Here is a 24,590-nt window from a genome sequence, read left to right on the forward strand (position 1 = left end):
GTGTAGCTCTTCATGTACCATGCATCCATACCTCAGAGGAGAACATACAGTACTCCTGGTCATATATGAACTGTACATAGGTGGATGTCTGCTCTTGGATTCGAGGCATTCCAACAGGAAGTTGTCAGAGCTCCAAAAGTTTTTCATTAAGAACTCCTAATGAGGCACTCGTGTGTGTGTGTGTGTGTCTGGGATAGATAGATGTAGGAATGAAATTCCTATAGGACAGAAAATGTAGGGGAGGAAAAATACCCAAAGTCTCAACAAGTGTATAAAATCTTCAACTCCTATTAGAACATCCAAGAATATTATGTTTTTCTCACAGGCAAAAATGATAGGCTATTTTTCTCTTGAATACATTTATTCAGTGCTACCAAACATAAAGAACACAATCATACTCAGTTGTTCATGCATTACAAAGAATTGCAAGAATAACTGTTAAAGTTTCTAACTTGGTCTAAAGGAATCTTACACAAACTCATGATGCCATTCTTAAAAGGTTTATGACTCTGCCTGACCAGACACCTGCATCCATGTGGAGGTCTGTTCTAGATCCTTAACAGGATACTGAGCCTTGTTAATGTCACCTAAAACATTGTGAGGAGAGTTTTATTTAGGTGTTCTGAAGAGTGTCTGGAGCAGAGGTTGATTTGAAACAGAACGGTGATTTTTTTTTTTTTTTTTCTCTTTCTTTGCTCCTATAAATTTTTATGCTTTGATCCTCATGTATGGATTTCATATTTTACAAGTTTTTAGATGTCCACTGCTGCAAACATGAACTAGAGGGAAATGCCATCAAGGTTTTAGTACGACACTCCTGCTCCTTTAGAATCTGGGTACTTTAAAAGAGATATTGTTTGCTTCTCTCTACCTTATCTGCACTCTTCACAAATACCTTAAGGGCAGGTATCAAGAGGATGGGCCCAGGCTCTTCTCAGTAGTGCCCAGTGACAGGACAAGGGGCAACGGGCACAGAGTGAAACACAAGAAGTTACATCAGAATATGGGGAAGAACTTTACTTTGAGGGTGACAGAGAACTGGCACAGGCTGCCCAGAGAGGGTGTGGAGTCTCCTCTGGAGACATTCAAAACCCACCTGGACGTGACTCTGTGCAACCTGCTGTAGGTGAACCTGCATTAGCAGGGGGTTGGACTAGATGATCTCCGGAGGTCCCTGCCAAACCTGACCAGTCTGTGATTCAAATTTATAACTTATTTAATTTTCACCCAAATGGGCCCTTTAATGACAACACATGTTGTCCAATTACATCAGCATCTAGGTAAAGCAACTAACAGAGTACAACAAAACAAATGTAGGAGATTTTGTCAAGCACAGCTGGATCTGTGTAAAAGCCTTAAGGCCTGTGATACAGAAAAAGGACACAAGGAAGGAGCTGCTGGTACATGAGGATGGAAGCAAATGGAGGTAATGGTTTTGAAGATGCTTGCTAAAGCCTATAGAAAAATATCTAAAGCTGGGGGTGGGGAGGAAGCATATGTGCTAGGTAGCGTACAGCAGAGAAGTCGTAAGAAATGGAGGACTCCATATTGCCTGTTGCGTGCAGACTTGCAGTTCTCATCTGTGTTACAGCTGTGCTGTTTCTCCCTGCTTCAATTTGTTCTTTAAATTAAACTTCAATCTGTCCCTATACTACTGTGAATGCTATAGTTAAGGCAATAAATTTGTAGCACTGGAAGTGATCACCTATAAAATACGACAGGAACTGAGTTTTCAGCTCCTTACAAATGTAACAGGAAGGAAAGACATCTTAAAACAAATAGCAATGCCCTTAGCACTTCATAAAATGTGCATTAGCATCAAAAAAGGATCCCAAGGTTTCTGATGCATCACACGTGATGGAAATGTCTTTAAGTTGTTAATGACACATTTCTGTATATATTTTAAAATGTGGTTGTATGTGTTCTTATCGCACAGCATTTGAGACCTAAATACATCACTCTGTATTTGTGTTCTGCTAAATTTTGTACTTTTTTACATACAGGGTTTGCCTGACCACACATCTTGGGACTGGGGTCTTTTGAAATGCTTCTTATCCTCCTGACCTCTGCCAATACCTGTGTCTGCCCCTTCCTTGATTGCTGGTGCCTTCCAGGCCCGGTTTCTTGTGCTGTCAAGAGAACAAAAGTTGCAGTAGATCATACAGGTCATCTTAACATCACCTTCTTCCGTCTTCACAGCTCTTAATGAGCTTACAAAATGCCTTAGGAGGTCAGACCAAGTCTGTCTAGCTCGGTGTTCTGGCTGATTGGAGATACTAGAGAGAATGTGGTTCGTTTCCCTCATACTCTCTTCAGCATCCAGAATTACTGTATTAAGGATGGTAACCGGTGCATACTTGCTTCACTTTTAGACTTTTTTTGTGAAACTCTGGCCATGAATTTTCTGACTGTATTCTGAACCTGCTGATATTATCTAGCTCCACAACCTCCTGTGGCAGAGTTTGAAAAAGTAGTATGGATGTACTTCCTTTTAAATAAGCTGCATGTTGGTTCTAGTGTTGTAGAATTTGGTGAATGTTTTGTATTCGGCTTATCTAATACATTTATAAAATCATAAGCCACAATCATACTCCCTCTTCGGCTTTTTTTTTTTTTTTTTAAAGGTGAAGAGTTCCAGTCCTCTGTGTCCCTTCATAAGGAGCGATCAGGATCAGGGATCTCCCTGATCAATTCCCAGTGTCTTTTCCTTGAAATGCCCTGTGTCTTTGACATGTGTAGATCAGAACTACATGCAGCACTCACCCAGCAGAGTGCATAGAGATTTTTGTGTAGTTAGTGCTGTCCTCTGTCTTGCTATCCATAGCCCTACTGACACCAAACATCTCTTTGGCTGCCAGTGCACACTGACAATTCCATTAAAATGTGTTCAGTTATGACTCTCCGGTCTCTCTTTTGAGTTTTAGCTGAATAAGGCATGATTTATTTTTCTCTAGATGCACTGGTGCTCTCACCTGCCATCTTTTTACCCATTCATTGAGTTGTGTGAAGTTCTTGTGGACTTTTCTCCCCATGAGCACAGCACTATGAGCTTATCTATAGTGCAAGCTGCACTGCGTATGCCCTTCTATACAGGTCACTGATGATGTATTCAAGTGGTGCCAGCACCAGTCCTTGGGAAGGTCCCACTGCTGACTTTTCTGTCATGAGAAGTGACCACTAAGTCCTATCTTTTGCTTGATATCTTTTAATTGGTTTTCAAGTCATGAAAAGGACATCTCCCACAACTGCAGATTACATTCTTTAATAAAGCCTTGCCAAAGGATTTTTATCCGTATGCTTTTCTCACAGTATTTTAGCCCTTTACATGATTCATGAACTTAAATTCTCCTTTACGCAAGTTCTACACCTTTCTCAGCTGACTATATTTACCCTTGCTCTCAGTAAACTTACTCTTAATTGCAGACTCAACCATCCTATCAGGACTGGAAATTGTTCATTGGTCTGTATCTCAGCCTTCCCTCTAGACTCTCCTTTTTATAGGCGACAGCTGTGTTGGCAATCTGTCAGTCCTCTGACACAGAGGCAACCTGTAATGATAGGTGAAGGCACCTTGCTTAGCAGTGCTGCAACCTCGCATCTCCTTTCCTTCAGAGCTCTTCATAAATGCCATTTGGTCCTGAGATCTTACCAGTATCTAGCTTGTCTTTTTAAAGCAATTACACAGAAGATGCTAGACCACATTGATCTAGATCTGGCCTAGCTGCTACAGAGAATTTGGCTTCTTCTCAGTATTTATCAATGTGTGACCCTTCTTAAATCTTTGTCATCAGCTCGCAGTAATTCCCTGCCTGGTCTCCTGCTTTTGATGTATTTAAAGAATTCTGTGCTACCACTGTGAGCATCAGCTTCAGATTGCTTTTTCAGACCTGTTATGTTTACAGTTGACCTGTGAGGTGCTGTGAGTTTTCCTGTTTCCCTTGCCAGGGGGAACTCCCTCTGAGTAACTTTCTTATTGAGCCTTGTTGAGCCATGTAAGCATTTTTTAATTTCTTTTTGAGTTGTGGCACATATTTTACTTGGGCTTCTAATACAGTACTTAACAGCCTCCAGGTTGGTTGTAGGCATCTTGCTAGTTGGACTGTTCCTTTTTTTTTTTTTTTTTTTTTTTGTTTTGCCGTTATACCTCCACTGCTCCAACTTATTAGTTCAGATTTCAGTTTGACTGTCCTCTCTTGCAACAGTACTAACCCTACTGCACTGTGGTTGCTGTTGCAGAGTAGCTCTCACATGAATACCTCTTATTCTACTACCCACGCTACTCAAGGTGCTGCTTTTGATTTGGTTATTATTTGAGAACTACTAGTTGTTCCAGGAGGCAGTAATGTATCACCGGAATGCTTTATCTCATCACAAGTTGAAAAACTTATTAGAATGTGGCCTTGATCTCTTACTATTACTACCTGTCTGAAAGTTGCAGTTTCTCTAGTATTGCTTCCTGATCACTACTGTCATCTTGATCAGGGGTCAGGTCAGTAGCACAGTTTTAATTCTTTTTTTAGAATTAATTATTATTTTTTTATTAGATCAGTACAGACTTCCAACCACAGAGACCTACTGCTACATTTCTTTTTTTTTTCCTGTAAGATGTGCATGCTGTTGCACTCTATGTAATATTTTGCATATGGTGCCACTTTGTCACCTGCATATCCTGCTGTGCCATTCAAGTCAGGAGCCTGGAAACAGTGTCCTACTGAGGAGCTTTTTTTCCCCACCAGGGCTCTGAATGCCTGTTACACCAGGGCTGGTGTTCAATACCACACATTCTAATTCCTCCATCCATTGCTCGAGCTTCTAGCACTGACTTAAAGCTCTTGCAAATTTTGCTCTAGCTTTGCTATACTGGCATATATCAGTCAACTGGCTTTGTGGGCAGCCTGACTTGCCTTCTGTACAGATCTGCCTTCTGTGCTGCAACCCCCTTTACAGTCTGTATTGGTCTCTGAACCAGGTGTTTTGAGTTGATGTCAAGTTTTCTCCTAGCTTCTAGTCTAAATGCTGCTCCTACAGCCTTGCAGCACCTCCACACCAGCAGTCTTACTCTGTTTTTCTGTAAGGTATAACCTGTCCTTCCTGGGTTTTCTTGTCCTAAAACATTTCCCAATTCTTAATATACTGGTATTTTCTGGAGAAGGAACAGCTAGAACATTAGATGAAATTAATTTTGTAAAGCCTAGTCAAACTTATCCTCCTATTTAGAGGCATTTCTATATAATGAATGAAGAAATTCCAACTTTATTTCATTTCTGGAATGCTAGTGATGGTGAACCTGGTACTTGGAGAAGGACCAGTAGAGAGAAAAAGAAGCAGCAGGACTGAGGCAGGGTAGCATGTGACTCTTCTTGTATCCTGAGCCACAGAGAATATGCTATGTAGGCATACACAAAGGTTTATGAGCAAATTATATAATATGAGATGTGATCAGCTACAAAAATGGTATTTTTAAATTGTGTTACAAAATCCTACATAAGTTTTTCACAAAGCTGGGTGAACACAGAAAACTAGCAACTGCTAACTGTTCCAATAGACTCGTCTGTATTGCCTTATAAACATAGTTTAGGATAATAGTCCTTCTGCTGCTATTTTAGAGAAAAAAAAAGCATGTTGTGGATTACAAAATACTGTTGTCCCCCATCCTCCCATTTTGCCACCACGGAGTCAGCTTAAAAGGATCTGAGTTCTGACTGATCTAAGCCTTCTTGTCTCCAAGATTCCACAAACCGTTTTGAATTTCCTCCTTTGGCATGAGAGAGAGATGAACTGGCAGTGTATGTACTCTGAATACTGCTGAGCCAGGACAAGATGAAATCCAGGATGAAAATATATAGAATAAAATTTTATATTAATGGTTTAGCATGTCTGAGGTGATCAGCAACTATATATACGTATACTGTTTCGAGGCAAAGTGATGGCAAGGTGCATTAAATTACAGTTTCCACCCTGCAGATTTTCCTAAGAGTAGTTAAAGAACCAATGATACTTTGTTCAGTTCTAAAAGATATCTCAAAACCTTATAACAAGCTTTAGGTGAAAAATCTTAGCAATACCCTTTGGATTCATGTACAAAAGTTAACGAGGAAGCCTTAAACAGAAGCCCAAAAAGTTAATGAGGAAGCCTTAAACAGAAGCCCATTATAATGAAATTTATTTAAATTCTTGAGTACACTATATTCATAACTTTTTAGCGCTTCCCAACGAGATGCTTACTATATGTTTCTATAAATTACATATTCATTGCATAGAACTGCACTCATTTCTCTATCAGCATACTATATAAATTATCACAAAAACAGATGAACCAACAAAAGATTCTTGAATACATGTAACATTGGTGGGAAGATAGTATCAGTTATAGCTTATCTTCATGGTAAGCAGCTCTAAATGAATCCCTCTTGAATTCATTTAATTAAGAAGCTGAAAAGAAAAAAAAAAACATGATTAAATGCTGAAAAATGCATACAGAGTATAGCATCGCAATTATTTGAAAACAATAAACAAGGACTTCAAAACATTCATTTGAAAAGTCATTTGACATTTGTGTAATAATTTTTAAGTTTTTATATCCCATTTAGTAATTACTAAGCAAGCATGAAAGTTATCAAATAAAACCTGAGTGACTGAAACTTAAATTTGCCTATTTAAAAAATTAAAAAGCAAAATGCACTTCAATCATCTGTTCTCTTTAATCAAGTTCTGCATCTGCTCGTACTGCTTAAAGTGAGAACTATCTCTCTCAGGAGACATTTCAGATTTATTGAAAATGTATTTCTTTTACTGTTGAAGTGGTCCCAGAGGGGGGAGGGTAGAGGATGTGGCAAGGCTCTGTAGGGTTGCAGTCTTCCAAACTCTTAATATTTTAATAAATTAAGAAGTCTCAGTTGATACTGCTGTTCCTTTACCCCTGGAACGCAACGCTGTATTTTTTAAAAAGTAGATATATATTGTGTGCCACAGCTTTCTAAGTACCTTAACAAAGAAGTGTTATCTCATAAATCAGGAGATGGGAACACAGAGAGACTTATGCACAACTATAGACCAAGTTAACTGTCCAAATGCAAAAGCAACCAACTACTGAATGGAGGGGGGTTTTCTGCACTGCCTCTAGCTTCACATGGAAGGAAGAACTTTCATCTTCTTACAGGTATGCAGTGTACTCTAGCATGCACTTGTAGTAATTCCATCACTTTTCTATTAATGACATAATTAATTAATCATTACAAAATACAAGTACAAGTACCATAAGCTTAAAAGACTGTATCAGTATAAAGATGTTCCCTGCTGCAAAAAGCTGACAAGCTCATTAGGCAAGACATACAAACCATGGCAAAACAGATGGCAACTGGCTGGATGCTGGAGGGTGATTATTGAAAGGGAAAAGCTAGGATAGATGTATAACACCACGTATAGGGAAGGAACAGAGAGGAGAAGAGAGAGGAATACTGGTAGCAAAGTTTGGGGGAAGAGTGGTAATGGCTGGCGATTACAATAATCAGGCAGGTAGCATTGATAGGCTCAGGAGGGGTGAATGATTGAATGATAAAACTGTGAGGAAATACAAAGTGGGCAGTGTTATTTTGGATAAACATGCTACTACTGTAGCTATTGTTCCTCACTTTCTGCCTACAAGTGAACTGCATCTTTAGCAGCTGAGACATGATACAGAATATGGATAAGGTAAACACTGGAAGTTATAGACAAGTTATAAAACAAGCTTAAGAGGCTAGATAAACAAAGAAGAAAAAAGCCTCAAAAAGCCCAAACACCATAAAAATCATAAACTAGAGAGCAGCCAAAAAAGAAAGGGGGTGAGGAGCTGGGCAGCGGTTCTGAAAAATCTAGAATACCAAGTTGGACATCTGTTGGGGTAGGTTTGCAGAAATTAAAAAGAAACCATGTCACCTTATGCAAAGCAGGGGAAAGCAGAACAGGAAAGGATGGCCAAACTGACATTACCTAGCTGGAAATGGGTAGCATAGGTAGGAGTAAATGGTAAACTGTAAGCCTTACAAGAAAGCTATAAACATAAAAAGAGGCATTCTTAATGGCAGAAGTCACAGAATGAAGGTCCTACTCCTAGGAAAGCATGCAAACTGCCACAGGAAGACACGCACCCTTAAGAGATCTGTTATGGGGCCAGACACCTGAAATTCAGATCTCCCATTCTTTAGAGCACTAGAAACCAGCACAGAACAGGGACGCTTCACAAAGAGGAATGTAGAAGTCTGTGGATACCTATGAATTCAGTGTGCTGTTGGATGGCTCAGATGAACAGAGGAGACAGAGCTGTTTTGATTTCCATTTCAATGGGCAGCTTCTCTGCTGAAGAACACTGTCTCTAGTCGTGTTAAGAGATGTACTATAGAAAATGCTAAATGGAAGATGCTTTATTTTGAAAACTCTATATTATTGTTTTCCTGTCTTTTAAAATAATCCAGATTTCTGCTGTTTTAAAGAAAGTAGCCTGTTGAGCACTATAGACCTGAATGTGAATTTTATCAGAAGTAGATTTACCAGTTCATAAACTTAAGGTGAATCAATTTAATTATGCATGAATTCAACACAGAACATCTGAATAGTTGTTAGTAGTGCTCACATTTATCAATAAATTTGATTTTATATGTCTGCAAATACTATTTGTTCTACTTACCAATATTTTATATTTCCAATAAAGAACTATTTCATTTTATTTACTTGCATTTAAATCGCTCAATATTATATAGGATTTCTTTACTGAAACGAATTTAATTATAATGAGGGTAGATATTTCTTATATGGTGTATATAGTTAATGCCAGGAATTTTGAGGCTCTGGGGCATCTTGCAATTTGTCTGTTCTTCTTGCATTCATTGACAAAGTTTTTCTCTAATCAATGAATGAATACTTCATGTCTGACTTAACAGCTATGGGTTTTTTTCAAGAAAATAAGGCATCTTTTATTTATCATACTTTCTTGAAGATTAGTTCATTTTCCCTGCTAGTCAATACAGGATATGTATCTTCCATTCCACCAATGCATAGTTCAGAAGGCTGGTTATAACTACAGTATATAGTAGGTATAACTACAAACTCTTCACGTTACTTTTTTCCATAATACCTAAATGCAATAGCTATAAAGAAGAATCTGACAACAAAGCACTCAACTGCAGGTACCAAAAAAATCCTTTTAAAAGCTACTTAATGCAAGCTAGTTAATGAAAACTTATATAAAAACTTCGAATTTTTAGCTGCTCAAATAATTTAAATTCATATTAAAACAACTGCAAATGATAAAACATAGATTTGAAAGCACAATTGGATGTGTCAATGATAACAAAACTGTGCTAAAAGTTTTACCCAGAAAATAAAGCAGAAAAAACCAACAGAGATCAGTTAATGCTTCAGCCAAAGCTGCTAAAAAAAAATATATATATAGCTGAGAAACTTTTTTTAGTATCAGTAAACAGTGGGCAAGACTTTTCTCTGTCTGTCCTCTTGAAGAAACCAGTGTTACAAATATTTACATTCCTAACATTCCCAGTAATACAATGCTGTGCTAGTGTACTGATGTCTTCTGTTTTGTTCTTACCATCCTCCCTCATTCTTTTTAATAATCTGTGTACTTTTTGGACTGAAACTTTCTAAAGTGAGGTTTCCAGAGAGATCTCCAACCTCTTTCCTGAACAGCAAAGCTAACTTAAGAGTTCATGCTTTGGCTTATAGCTGAGAATAGTATCCATGTCATTCCCATCTGTATTAGTTGACAGAGTTCTGTGTTGATATAATGAAATTTTATTGCTCAATCACTTGAGTGCTACTTAACATATACCTTATTCAGTTTAAATATTGGGCTGAGGAAGCTTCCAAAAAAGATTTTCTTGGACATATCAACACTCTTGCCTTGTACAGAAAGCATAATGAAAGGCAAAATGTTTAATAGTGTGTGTGTATATATATATATAAAATTTATTGCATTATCTTTCAACAGTTAATGACAGCAATTAAAATGAAAGTTTTAGCAAAATGAAACAATTCATCTAGTTCCCTTAAAAAAAAGTGGATTAGTAGAGGCATGAAAATGCCCTGCCGTGGTAAAAATGTCTATAGCAGAGAGATTTGTTACATGCTAGCTCATCCATCATGACAGTGCTGCCTCAGTAGGTAACCTTTGTGATGACCTCCATTTTGCATCACCTTTCCCATTCCAACGCTTTATTGTATCTTACAATAAAATAAAAGGGTATTTTACCAGCTTATTAAACTTTTTTTTTTTCCCCTAACCCCAGACTTCAAGAAGAAAATTCTGTGGAAGAAGAATTAAAAACTTAATTGCAAAATGTCTGAAGTGGATGAAAAAACGTAAACAAAAGGTTAGTGTCCCTTCCTACATACATGCTCTCTAAAGAGCATACTTACAGACCTGTGCTCTTACCTAGCACTCCTCTGGAAACCCTTCTGTGTCACAGAAATTAACAATGACAATGGCAGGGTCAAAAAAATAACAGCATTCCCAGTACTTTTATCTATGCACATTAGAAAAGGAAATTACAGTCTTTCTCCAGTTTTTGACTCCTGCTTTATGTTTATTCACCTCTGTTTTGATTTATCTTTGCTACATAGAGGTCACTGGAGGGAAAGAGGGTGTATGGCAGGTTCTGTTACTGTTTCACTTATTAGGGATGCATGCTGCTACACAGAGGGCTTATTTGGTTGTTCAATGCCAGAGAACAGAAACAATTTAGTATATTTGACTTTTAAAAAAATAATTATGACAGTGAAATTGATGCTTGAGATTGTGCATATAGCATTAAAACAATTTCAGTTTTCTTTAATTGTTGCTTTAGGCACACCAACATAAACATTCTTTTTTTTTTTTTCTGACAGATCATTAGTATGGTTTTTTTTTTAGTATTGTTAAAGGCAAAGATTTACTAGCCTGAGGACAATTTATCACATAGACTTTGACTGGTTGTAGGCTTCACCTTGAAACTATCAGTCTATGACAGTTTCAAAGACAAAGATAGTACAAAAGACAGACTTATTTCATATCTTAAGCTATGAACGTGGAATTCCTTGGAGGATCCTAAGGAAATCAGATAAAAAGATTAATGTATATCAAAATATATGACTAAAATTAAAATTCAGGATATTAAATTAAAGGGGGAAAGAGAAAATTACAGAACTTACACACTTGGTTCTCCTTAGTGTTTTCCATGTTCACTTTGTTAAATTTTTTAAGAAATATGCACATAAACCAAAGAGGCTTCTCTTAAGAAACACTATAGCATTGTCATGAAGATGACACGGTTGAGATCACTGAAGTGTCAAAGAATCAATAGTATGTTTGTTTAAAAGAATGCAACAAAAAATGGGGTCAGAGCTACCCAGGAGACCAACAGAAACGTGAAAGTTTGAACACTGGAAAGGAACAGGAAAGTAAATTACACGTCTGGGAAACTAGGAAGTAAAATTTAATAATAGCAAAGCAAATGGAACAGTTCTGGTGGTGATTTCCTGTAATTCTACATTGAATGAGGATTGAATGATTAATTTATTCCCATGAAAACGTGAAGAATCTACAACAGTCCAAGTATACCTGCAAGATCTTGCTTATTTCTGCAGCAGCAGTAACATTATAAAAAAATCAAAGAAACCTATATAACACTTAGCCAGCTATTAAATGATTCTCATGTATTTCTGCATCCACAGGGTTCATTCTTTTATTAATTTACTTGATGAGTCTTACTGATTAGTAAGTTGTGATATTGAATCTACTTAGCTCCTTAAGACAGAATTTAGTTTATGTATCTAATAATTCCTTCATAGTATCAACATGATGCAGCACTATCTCATTTTAACAGGACTGTGAAGAATCATTCTTTTCAGCACTAACCTGGATTTCTTTTATTTCTTTCTTCACCAGCTTTAACATACTAATAGGTGCACTTCTTTTCCACATGCATTGCATATCAAACTAAATTTCTTGCAATTAAACTTCAATAGAATTCAGAAGTTCCTTTTCCCCCCTGCCCTAAATTCTTGGTCCTTTATTCTTAGCTTGGACACTGAGGACCACAAAATCTACAAATTTTGTATATAATAATAATCCAACTTCTGATAGACTCTCCAAAGAAAAAATATCTGATATATTACTAAATACAGGTTCAATTGTGTGTGTGGGAATAAAAAAAAATAATAAATCCATCCCACCTAGAATTTACAGCAAACAGGTTAGCAAGAAGAGAGGGAAACACCCTACATAAATTAAGATTCTTAAAGCTCATTATATATATATATCTATAATTCTATATAAATCATTAAAGTATGTGATACTACAATATAGGTAGTAGACCTGAGCAATTAGGTCTGCAGTAACATCAATGGTATTGTGTAACAGAGTAGGTATCACACAGCAGTCAAAAAACCTTAGTGCAAACATTCACAAAAGCCAGGCAAGATCTGGAAATTGGCAGTCATATAAGCCTGTTGTTAACAGGTGATGAGAACATTGCTAAGATGAAAGAACTGAAAACGGAAGCAGTACAACTGTCAGGCTTTCTTTAGTAGCTGTTAAATTGCATGGCATGGAACAACTACTTTTTCCTTTTGGAAAACTTGTTATGAGAAGATGCAAGTGAGCTCAGGCCATGCGTTGACATTCTTTGGCAGTGCTTCTCGAGTGAGCTTGCAATCTGCAGCTCAAGCTTGTAATTCCTTCTTCTGTTAAGTTTAACACTTAAGCACTTAATGGGAAGTAAGAATACTCACACTTAGGAAAACCAGATCCTGTCTTTCACCCTAAGTTACTTGAGCTAGAAGGTAGTCTCCAGAGAGGATGCTGAGAGGCCATACAGACAGGCCAGATGGCAAACTACTAACTCCATACTGATGAAATCTTGCAATATGATATTATTTGGCCCTTTGAAAACCTGTTTCCTTAGCAGAAATGAGTAAAAAGCAGCAGCACACCTACTGTGCATATTGCAAGGTGAAGAGTTTCCTTGTCTTGAGTATATTATTAAAGGCTAAATCTAACCTGAGCTGATCTAAACTAAATGTCAATTAATCAGCATAAAGAGACCAAGCTCAGTAAGCAAGAAAATAGTTCTAAAGTCTCACAGCAAAAAGTAATAGCAAAAAATGTATGTATTAACTCAAATGTTAGATCGAAGTTGGTGTTGCAAGGCTGAACCCTTACTAGTGGAACATAGCACAGAATATAAAGCTGTCTGCTGCACTATTCACAACACCTAGTCATGGAAAAGAACAGTAAGAAGGATCTGAGAAAAACTATACAAGAATTCCTCATATGATTCTTTAACAGTGGCTGTAAAAACAATAGAACTGTTAACATTAATAGATACAGTTCTTTTGTTCTCACTCCAAAATAGAGCTTTATGAATCTATTGTACTGATGTTTCCCTTACATATATATTAGTTGACATTTCATGGTGCCAGATACTGTATCTACCTTGCAACACAGGTGTCATTCACTTACACTTCACTATATGGTAATCGGAAGATAGACTAATATTCTGTGAAGGATTAGTCTACTGGTTTACAGAAACCAGCCTCACTGGAGATAAGGAAAATTTCACCTTTTCAAATGTACTGTGGCCAACCAGAGGGGAGAAAACAGCATTCATGCATATTATCTCTGTTGTAAAGGCTAGCATAGCCTGTTAAGACTATGTCAACTGTATACATGTATATACATATTTATATACCTGTATACATATACAGATCTCTACGGGAAAATAGTTAACAAGAAGCAAAGACTGAAGCAATGGGAAGAACAAGGGACAGGACAAGAGGAAACAGCCTTAAGTTACACCAGGGGAGGTTTAGATTGGATATTAGGGAAAAAAAAAATCATGGAAAGGGTGGTGAAGCATCAGAACAGGCTGCCCAGGGAGGTGATGGAATCACCATCCCTGTAGGTATTTTAAAAACGCATAGATGCAGTGCTCAGGGCACACTTTAGTGATGGACTTGGCAGTCCTGGGTTAACAGTTGGACTTGATGATCTCAAGGTCTTTTCCAGCTTAATGATTCTATGATTCAAATAGGATCAAAAGTCAATGGAACAAAATTGCTAATCCTGGAAAACAGAACAACAGAAAAAGTAGTCTTCCTCATTAAAAATATTTAGCCATTCTACAAACCAAAGCTTTGGGAGAGAAAAATCAACAGGTCTCTTTTTTGTTCCACAAACCTGACAACTGGGGAAATGTCACTGTATTCCTTTTACCTCAGTAGCCTTGTCCATCATCACTATAGCACTGAAGATTTGCTTAATTGCACCTTTTCTTTTCCTCTAGCTAGGCTTTTTCATGTACATCTAAAAATGGTACCAGGATCACAAGAAAATGCTATGGGCCATCTGTTCCTGACAGGCTACTAAAAAGTGTGTAACAGATCAGCAAGAAGATGTGAATCAGAAGGCTAGACTGCCCCTTGAAGGTGACCTCCCAGCTGAAAGCATCCACCTACAAAAGACAAGAACTGTATTTTTTTTACTATCTTTCTACTTTTTGCATTTGTCAGACAAATTATAACTGTTTAATTGACATCTGTACCTATAACTAAGAAAGACTATAACCCTTTCTTTTCTTTCTGGTATAGCTGACAAAAGAAGAGGTATATATACTTTTAGTGATAAATCACAGCTTACTGTACTGGTTTGTGGTTTTGTGCCTTTTCTTATGTACACCTTAGTTACAAAGACACACAAATCAATATCTGATAAAGGTTTATAAACTCAAGCACATGTTTTCTTTTGACTTTTTCATGAGGCACTTCATATGAAACATGTCAGCTGGTTTCAGCTAGGATAGAGTTAATTTTCTTCTTAGTAGCTGCTACAGTGCTGCGTTTTGGATTTAGTATGAGAATAACGTTGATAACACACTGATGGTTTAGTTGTTGCTGAGTAGAGCTTGCTCTAAATGAAGGACTTTTCAACTTTCACATCCTCTGCCAGCGAGGAGATGAATGAGAAGCTGGGCTGGAGCAGAGCCAGGACAGCTGACCTGAACTAGCCAGAGGGATATTCCATACTGTAGAACGCCACGCTCAGTATATAAACTGGGGGAGCTGGCTGGGGGCCACTGATCCACTGATCGCTGCTGGGGGACTGGCTGGGCATTGGTCAGTGGGTGGTGAGCAGTTGTGTTGTCCATCACTTGTTTGTTCTTTTTCCCTTGGGTTTTATTTCTCTGTCTCCCTCTCCTCTTCAGTAAAATTATTTTTGTTGTTATCATTTAAAAAAAAATCAATTATTAAACTGTTCTTATTTCAACCCATGGGTCATACCTTTTTTCTGATTCTCCTGCCCATCCCACCAGGGGATGGGGGGAGTGAGTGAGCAGCTGCATGGTACTTAGTTGCTGGCTGGGGTTAAACCATGACAATATGCTCAGACCCATTTAACTGTTCTGCATTAACAGCTAAGTTAACAACATTAGCTTTCCCGCCCTTTTTGGTTTGCTTAAATTAGTCACCTTTCTTCCTGCTTCTTCCATTTCCCATAGACTTCGTGATAAAAATTAAAGATTGTTTACCTGGAAGCTGTTCTTAAACTTATACAAATCTATTAAAATGTATAAGATGAAATTTTAATGAGAGATTACCTGTATGGGTAGCCATGGTATTTGGAGCGAAATATCGACAACAGGAAGCTGAAGAAGAAGACCACCAGCCCCAGGCCTACCAGACATATTACTGGAAAGAACATAACTTTACTAGCACACAAAAGACTTAAACCTGGAATCTCTACAAGGCATATTATTCATGTCAATCATTTCTGGAATATTTTGACACAGTTAAATACAAAAATGTTACTGTCTTGACTACTGATGCCCACTATCTTCTGACAAGATTTCAAACACATATGGAAATAATATTTATGGTTATTAAGAAAAAATAATTTGTCAGAGTGACAGATACATTTTCCAGAAAAAAAAAAAAAAAAGGTAGAAATTATCAAATTAAATGTATGTGGATGCAAACACCTTGCTGCTGATAATGGGTTTAATAACCCTGTAAATTATACATATCAAGCCATTTTATTTCAGGTATTTGGGTGTTCTTTTTGGAAAACAAATTACATTTAGAAAAATATCCCTTCACTAATGGAATCATGTTCTCTCTAGTCAACCATCTAAGGCTGAAGTGACAGCAAAGACAGTTAATAATTCATTTTTCCAGTTCTTACTGGTTAAAACATTTCACTGTTGTAATTTCCAAGGCTGGTAGTCAAATCCCTTTTTACTCTTAACTTGATAGCAATGTAAATCTTTAGGTTTTGAAGATAAATAACAATGATGAGACTTTTTGATATGATCTAGATGGAAGCACTTTGAGCCTTTTCAGACAGACAATGAATCAGCAAGTAAATGCTTAAATTAACAAATAAAATTGGGAACACCAGTTGTCTATGTGATAATAGCATAAAACCTTTTTGATCATGATAGCTTGCTCGATTGCATGTGGAAAAAAAAAGGCAACATGTTACAAGCTGATGTGTATAATTGAGATGCGGCTCATCCACATTAGATAACGTTTTGGTTCTAGTGAGCTACTGTGATTTTAAAAGCTTCTCTTATTATACTATTCCTACTTTAGCCAAACCTTTGTTATTTAATTGTATATTCATGCTTCAAAAGTGTACTGGCTTTGAGTGAAGTATGAGCAACCATGAAGCTGGGGAAATTGACAATGATGCATTTTTTCATTAAAACTGACCATGTGGAAATTGACATATGTCAATTGAAATAAAAAAAAATCTGCAGTCATTTTGAGAAAACTAGCCATGTACAAATCTTACAAAGACACATAATTATGAAGAAATCACCATTCACAAATATGATTTCAAATGGATGAATACATTGTGAAGTATGAACAGGGCAGGTCAGGTACGTGAAAAGCATTGACATAATGGCCACAAGCAGAAGAGAGTCTGACAGAGCAGCCCACTCTTATTTTGCTGTGTCCACATTCACAGATCCAGATCTCAATTGTGATCTATGATCAGATTCCAATTAAACTCACACCACTGTCTCTTTTGACATCAGTATTAAGGCTAGATACTGTAAAAGATATTCAGAATTAAATTATATGTCTACAGCTCATTGAAGATGATCCTCAAATCACTACAGATGAGAGATCTCTACTCAACATTCAACTAGTTATTACAAAGAATTCTAAAATGCTTTTATAGAAAATAGTTGGCCAGCCTTATCTGCAATACTGTGTGTTACATAGAATAAGCTAAAGAACTGATACAGAAAGAAAGGGGAAGCAGCATAGGAAGTCTGGTATCTTCGAACGCTTTTCAACACCTTATACCAGAAAAAGAATAAGTGGCAAGAGAAATGAAAAAAACATGAGTAGAAAGGCTGATGGGCATATTTGTTTCAACCTATACCACAGTCAGCAGAACTCTGATGTAACAGTTAAGAAGTTTAAATCTGGATAAAATACCTTCATGTTGTGTGTTTATGCAATTAATTGCCAAAATATCTTGCAAATATTTGAAATGACAACAACATTCAGAAAAAGATAAAACTGGCACTTCAGGCTAAAAATCTTTTAGACATTACAGATTAGGTTATGTTCTGTACTACATCTACTGTTGGGCTTTCACCTTCCCCTGAAGATGTGACACTAGTAAAAGTACCAAGTAAAAGAATTTTCATACTCTTTTGGATGTTGTCATCTTTAGCATCTTAAATGCCTAAATTAATTTGAAACTGGTTTTTATGTTGCTAATTTTCAGTATAATTCAAGAGCTCCGTAGCGACTACTTTATATACTACTCTACATAGTAGAGATAGTGTCAAGCTGTACCTTGACCACATATGCTTAAAACATTTTTTTTACTGTTACAACTTCATGTGAATGTAGATTTTTCAACTGAATTGTTATACTCTTCTCCACCCCACAAAAGGTAAACATTGGTTTAAGGTACAGACTGTCTGAAAACTTAATCAGATGTTAATTTTTAATTTCTCAATGTCTTCTAATTGTCTAAATATTGTCTTAGTTGTACTAAAGAACTTACTTCTTCTTTTTCCCACATCCCCTTTGGAGGTAGCAGCTTCATTTAGGAGTACCATTCCCATGGTGATAGCAGCATCTGTATCGCCATTGTCAAGGAAAACAGATGTGTGGATACCTCAGAAAGCCACAAAGGTACATCTACAAGTTAAAGCTTTCAGGTTCATCAAATGAAAGAAAGTATTTATATATAAAACTGCATATTGCAATCTGTACTGTACCAATATACTCACCTGTGGCAAAAAAATTATGCAGTGAGATTTCCCTTTGTGCAGTCTAGATAAAAAAGGAAAGAAGCTTTAAAGGACAAGTCATCAAGTAGGACAAACAGATTTTGACAGTTGTGAAACAGCTATTCCCCAGTATCTTGCAATTTTTTGTATATGGTAGTAAAGGACTTTTAAAAATGAAAATTGTAAGAACTAGAAATCATTCAGTGTTATTGCACACAATTCATTGGTTATTTGATGCAAACTGAAGCAGTTAAGACTGCTTTATCTTCCTCTGCTTCTGCATAAGACATTAGCTCCCTCTTTAGTGTCATATTGCTTAATAATTTAGCAGGGAAACATCTCAGAGGCAAAGTCCTCAGTCACTTTCAGTGCTTTACTGTCTCATTATAACTGTTACAAATGTGAGCAAGTGCAAATAGTAAAACAATTTAACTAATTTAGCAGGATCTTAAACCATTCACTTAATTGTTTATTATAAACTGTATAAACAGAAAGGAGTGGTTACTACTGTGCCTAACATCTGTTCTGAAGAGGCAGCATGCCTGAATGCCACACTGAAGGAGTGCATCATGGGAGCTATGTCACACAATTTCAGGGAATATGAACTTCACCAGAGTTAACTGATTCTTGAATAAGACTGGATTTTTAAGCATTACTTACCCCAGGGCTAGGTAGCAGGATGACTACCAACTTTAAGAACAATAAAAGGTTTCTATTTACGCACATATATAACTCGTGGGAGACACCTCAAACATGCTACTTCCATAAACAACATCTGCATCTCGTAGCATTATACTTCCACTAATCCTACAAATGTTTGTATTAACATTTTTCACGTAAGAAATGCTCAAAATCAAACCATGTTCAAAGACTTCTGAAATTTCAGTTATGCAATTTCAATTAAGCTGAGTCTGAGCAAAAGGATTTACGAGTGTCAATGATAACATCATCACACTTCATCACAGACTGGCAGCCTGATTCAGGTTCGAGACTTCCAAATTTCATATCTATGGAATGAGAAAAGTCAAATGAAGAATAACAGGATTAAAAATAGCAAACACCAACAGTGAAAGGATGTAGATGCCAATAGGCAACGTCAGGGAAATAGAAGTTTTGACACCACCTCTTCAGTAAAGACATCTACCTACAATCCTAAATTAGACACTAATTAGCAACACACTAGTAGCCCAAATTACTTTCTGAAATGCAAACAGTATAATGCATAGGGTAACTCTTACAAACAAGTGATTACGTTACTAGGCTAACTCTTATGAATAAATGGTTATATTCAAATTTTCCAGAAGCTTATTACTAGACATGACAAAATATTTAAAAAATAAAAAAAATGTTTGCATATTATTGTGAAAGAAAAAAACAGCCCTAGAATCCATGAGACTATGCAAATTGGAAGGGAAGGCAAAAATTACTTTCTAAAAATTTTGCCTGTTAAGATTCAGATCCATGAGCATAAGACTGGAAATCTGTGCTAATGTTTCCAGTAGGAAAAAGGAATTCAAAAGAATGTAATGAGAATCATTCAATTCTCTGCTTTCAAAAGTTACGAAAGCATAAAAATTAATTAATTGAGGAAGGTGCAACAAAAAGGGCTGAGAAAAAACAAAATCCACATGTATTTCTACCCTGTTAAGAAAGCCCCTAATGTAACATTATCTAATAACTTTACCAGTCCCTCACTTATAGTAGTGTTTTTGTTCTTGGTTCTACCGTGTCATGGAAAAAACCAGCCTCAAGATATGGGGGTAACTCACCAGATCCTCTCAGGGAAGTGCTACTTTCTGCAAAGGTTTTGGACTGCTTTGTAAATGGAATTGATTTGCTTGATTATCTCGTGCAGTATTGCACATAATGTGGTCGTTTGCTATCTCCCTTACCTAGTTGTTTCTCAGAAACCAACCAACCAACCAACCACACACTAAAAAGCTGTTTGGCAGACAACCATTCTGTTCCTCAGTTCCTATTTTCTTACCGGACCATGAGTTTAATTCACTTTTCTTCCCATCAAGAATAACAGTATCACAAAATTAACTATTTGCTCTGCAACTGAGAATTTCAGATCTGTAACCAGCTGAACTGTTCTGTTCTTTTTCCCCTCTCTTTTCCAGTCTCACATCATTACCCCTAAAGCTTCCCTCACATTGTCACTATTATTGCTTCAGTTGTTGCTTTCTAACTTTAGTCATCACTGTTGAGCTTTCACCCTTGCTAGGTGCCTTTTAGCTTCAACGATATCAGCTTCATAACTTCACACTCTAACACTCAGCGTGTCACTTGCCTCAGCTCTGTCTTGTTCAAGTAAAAAATCAGTCTTGCCGAGTTGTGATTTAAATGCAATAATTAGCTTTTTACCACAGAATACATAGCTTAATAAGCTGCTATTATTTGCTCCCGTTTCTAACATATGTTATGTTTTTACATTATTTTAATATTCTACAAAAAAAAGCAATGGTCTGAAAATAATCTTTTACAGTATCAGATTTCTCTAGCAGTGCAGAATGTAAAATTTTAGCAAGTGGTTACTTGGACAATTTTCCATCTGCCAAAAGTGTGGTGATATCAAATAATGTACTTATTTTCTAATTCCTCTTTTATCTCCCTCACTATGCATTACAAAACTATTCTGAAAAGATATGGGAGTGTGGCACTCAGATAAACCATGGCTAACAAATGTTTTAAATTTCAGATGGTCATGTTTTCTGATAAATGTATCCCTCTGTAGCATTATTTTTGTCTGTGCATATCCAGTTATAGTTATATGTCTGCTCAAATTTGGAATAATTTTACTTTTACATATTAAACTTCTGCTGCTCCTTTTCCCAGCTGGTACATGCTTTTCATAGAAATTGACAACATATATTATTCAGTTAGTGTTTTTGAAAAGGTTCTGAATGTTTTGATACAAGAACAACAACAGTTTTAAAGTAGGATGAAAGAGAGATTGATCATCAAAATTCATAAGATTATTCAGAAAATGATCAGCAGTTACAGAGCATAATATTTAGTCCTGCAAAAATCAAGATGTCTGATCGGAAGTATTAAAAAAACACAAGAAGAGACGCAAACCCAAAACAAAACAAAACAGATTGGGTCAATAAATTCCAGAATGACAGATACCCTACAAAATGAAAATTACTAGTAGGTTACTGTACTTTAATAGAAAATTTAATCATTGTTAATTCCAGCTAGAATGCCCCAAAGGAAGTAAACCTGATAGTTCATAAGTTTATTAATGTGATATATAATTAATATCTTAACTTCACAAATTTAATTCTAATTTTCTAATTTCTAAAAAAAAAATATAATTGGTAGTGGGTGGGGAATTAAAAAAGGAAAGAAAACAAGTTGAGTAACACTTGGTTACTTTTGTGAAAAAGGTTGGTGGTCTCATTCATATTCTGGTGGATTTCTTCCAAGAGTACAAAACCCAGCATTAGCATTATATCCATAAAGAAACAACTATCTTTCAGTTGCTGATCACAGCTTTTTAATAACACATGAACAAGAAAAACTAGAGAAGAAAATATGCATCCACTTGAGTCTGTGCTCAGTTTACTATTAACTAAAATGGGGACAGATTATCACACAAACTTTTAAAACTTCTTGTTCACTTTCCCATACATGGAACAAAGAAAAGCACATACCTTTTTTGTGAAGGAGTAATATGATCAACAGGAAAATCTATGGTGTTTTTCTTCTCTCCTTTTACTTGTTTTTATGCTTGGGGGAGGTGGGGGGGCTAGGGGGTGATGATTAGAACATGAGAAGTTCTTTGCTGGCCCCTTGGGGCATACTTTGCTAACTGAGAGAGACATTAATCTTAACTTTTTCCTACTAATTCTTAAACCTGTAAAATACCTGCTATAATTTCAGAAATGTTGACCACATTACAGGTTCTTTATCTGAACCATTTCATGAGGATTTAACTTTCAACTTAAATTAGAAAAAATCCAAGCATAACATGCATTCTAGTCATTCTATTTAGGAAATATTCTTCAACGACTTGAAGTTCATGAAAACAAGGTATTAACCACTTTTCCCAGCTCGAGAATCTAATTTTTTATCATAGGCTGAAAAAAACTAATGAAGACAAAAAGTATGGTTCTGCAATGAAACAGGTCTCATGGTTTCTTTCAAGACACTGTTGCTTTAGTTCAATGAGCAATGAGGTAACAATGAGCAATAATTTGAATATTCCACTTACACTATTCAATGTGTAATAACTCTCAATTAGACCATAACTATCCCAGTGGATTATTCAACAGGCCTTAAGGGCTGAGGAAGGAGGCACATTTAAGATACAAATCTCATGTCTCATCTCAGTGAAGAAGGATGACTCATAACTCAGAAGTTGAAAAACTGGAGGATAATCTGAAAATTATTTATTTGAATATAATTTTAATTCAATTATGATTGTACAAAATCAAGGTGTAGTTCAGTATTTTGTAATGGCCTGAAATCTAGTTGTACTGATAGTCACAATAATGCTGAAAATTGTTTCACCTTAAAACCTTCAGGCTTCAGGTACACCAAATGGCTTCTCAAGAATTTAGGAATTATTACACGAGTCTTGGCACTGGAGTTCCCCTCAACTCCCTGAAATATGCAATTCACAACAATAAAGTAGCTGCAAGTTTGCATTTCAACCTTTTAAATGTCAACCAAACTACACTTTGCTTTTTGATGCTTTTTCATCAATTTAACGGAGCGGATAATCAATTTGATACTAATATAGAATCTCCTATAGTGAAATATTTTATTATTAATTTGATTAGTTTCATCTCCAATTTAATGAGACTGTCTTTCTAATCCACAAATAATCTGATGGAACCATCCCTCTTGTGATGCTCTTAAGATACCTGAGAATGGAAAGGCCATATACTTCAGGAGAAGAGAAAGATTCTGGAATCCATTTTAATTCAACTGCAATGAAGTAGCATCCAGATACCTGACTACATTTGTGCTAAATCACTAATCAAACATTCAGGGGTTTCAGCCTGATTTACATCCTAATTGTTCACATGGGTATCATCTTTTAACGACTAACTCTGGGGAGATGACTCTATACATTTATTATTTATGACCTTTTTGGTTTTGTAAATGACATCTGATGGAGTTTCAGGGTTAGTCCTGTCCATCTCGCAAATTCTTACAGTGTGGTTTACCACTATACAAAATAAATAGTTTTTTCTAACCTTATTTACATTATTATTTGTCTCTACAAGTTTTATGGCCTAGAGACATATAAATCACAGAAGTATACACATCTCCATAATGGGTAGATGTGTAACAGTACTTTAGTTTCCTTAACGTTAAACGTATCAGATTAAAACAACTGAATGCATCTTTAATAGCTTCATTTCTTAACATTTAAACACAGATACATTGCCTAAAACAAGCTCTACTTGAGCTATTTATAAGTATTTATGACACTATATAATTTTCTCCCACTATTCTAATACTGTATTCCAAACATCTACCTTATTTTCAAGCACTTTATTTAAGATACTGGACTTCGTGTGTTGTCTCATCTGTTTCTTAGTACACACTTGATTGTTCACCATGTGTGTACAGCATCTCTCTTGCTTTCTCTAAGCACCCATACATTTTTTAAAGAATATCATGCATTCTTTTTCTATATCATAAATCATGATCAATATGACTCTAGGCTGGCATTACACTTTCTTTTATTTTAAAGAGCTGGGCAGTATCTTAATAGACAGTTTATTCTTAGCTGAATGTACTTGAGGACTGTTCAGTTTAGTAAAAGCTCTCTGTGGATCCAGAAAGTAAAACATTCAACTCTGGACTATGTTTCTGCATCTTTCAGCCACTCAAAAAATATATTTCTTAACAATTAAAAAAAACATTAAAATTATTAATTGATGCCTAAAGAAACCCTAAAAAAATGCTGTTGTCTTCAGCCTGTGGTCAGTGAATGCCTCTAGGTCTGGGGATTTGCAAAAATCAAATACAATGGGGCAGTTGCCAGAGCAGCTGACAGCTAAATTTGCTTTGTGGCAGTCTGTACTTCCATTGGAAAATTTGGGAGCCAGAAACTGAAAATGGTTGAAAATCACTTAACTACAGTGTTGGTGATTTCATACAGAAGACACACGCCATATCTGAAGCTAGTTCACCAAATCCAGTACCATGCAATTAGCTGATGAAAGAGGATTATGTTGTAGGCTACGTTGACAAATGCCCGGCTGTAAATTTAAGGTCTCTGCATATCTCTCTGACATCTAAGAAACTTTAGTATCTTTCTTAAAAGGTCATATTATGAAT

General features: G+C 36.2%; 1 protein-coding gene across 2 annotated transcripts in view; it reads right to left on the reverse strand.

Annotated features, from left to right (window-relative positions):
• Positions 1-6,146: 6,146 nt before the first annotated feature.
• Positions 6,147-24,590, reverse strand: part of TUSC3 (tumor suppressor candidate 3) — a 137,934-nt gene continuing 119,490 nt past the window's right edge. For both annotated transcript variants that reach the window (XM_037382404.1, XM_037382405.1), the window contains exons 8-10: positions 18,059-18,133; positions 15,627-15,717; positions 6,147-6,432 (exon numbers count right to left, since the gene is read on the reverse strand). In XM_037382404.1, coding sequence (XP_037238301.1) covers positions 6,417-6,432; positions 15,627-15,717; positions 18,059-18,133 — 182 coding nt within the window. In that variant the 3' untranslated portion in view covers positions 6,147-6,416. The remainder of the gene's footprint in view (positions 6,433-15,626; positions 15,718-18,058; positions 18,134-24,590) is intronic.

The sequence above is a fragment of the Falco rusticolus genome, chromosome 1 (assembly GCF_015220075.1).
Source record: "Falco rusticolus isolate bFalRus1 chromosome 1, bFalRus1.pri, whole genome shotgun sequence".
NCBI classification, from domain to species: domain Eukaryota; kingdom Metazoa; phylum Chordata; class Aves; order Falconiformes; family Falconidae; genus Falco; species Falco rusticolus.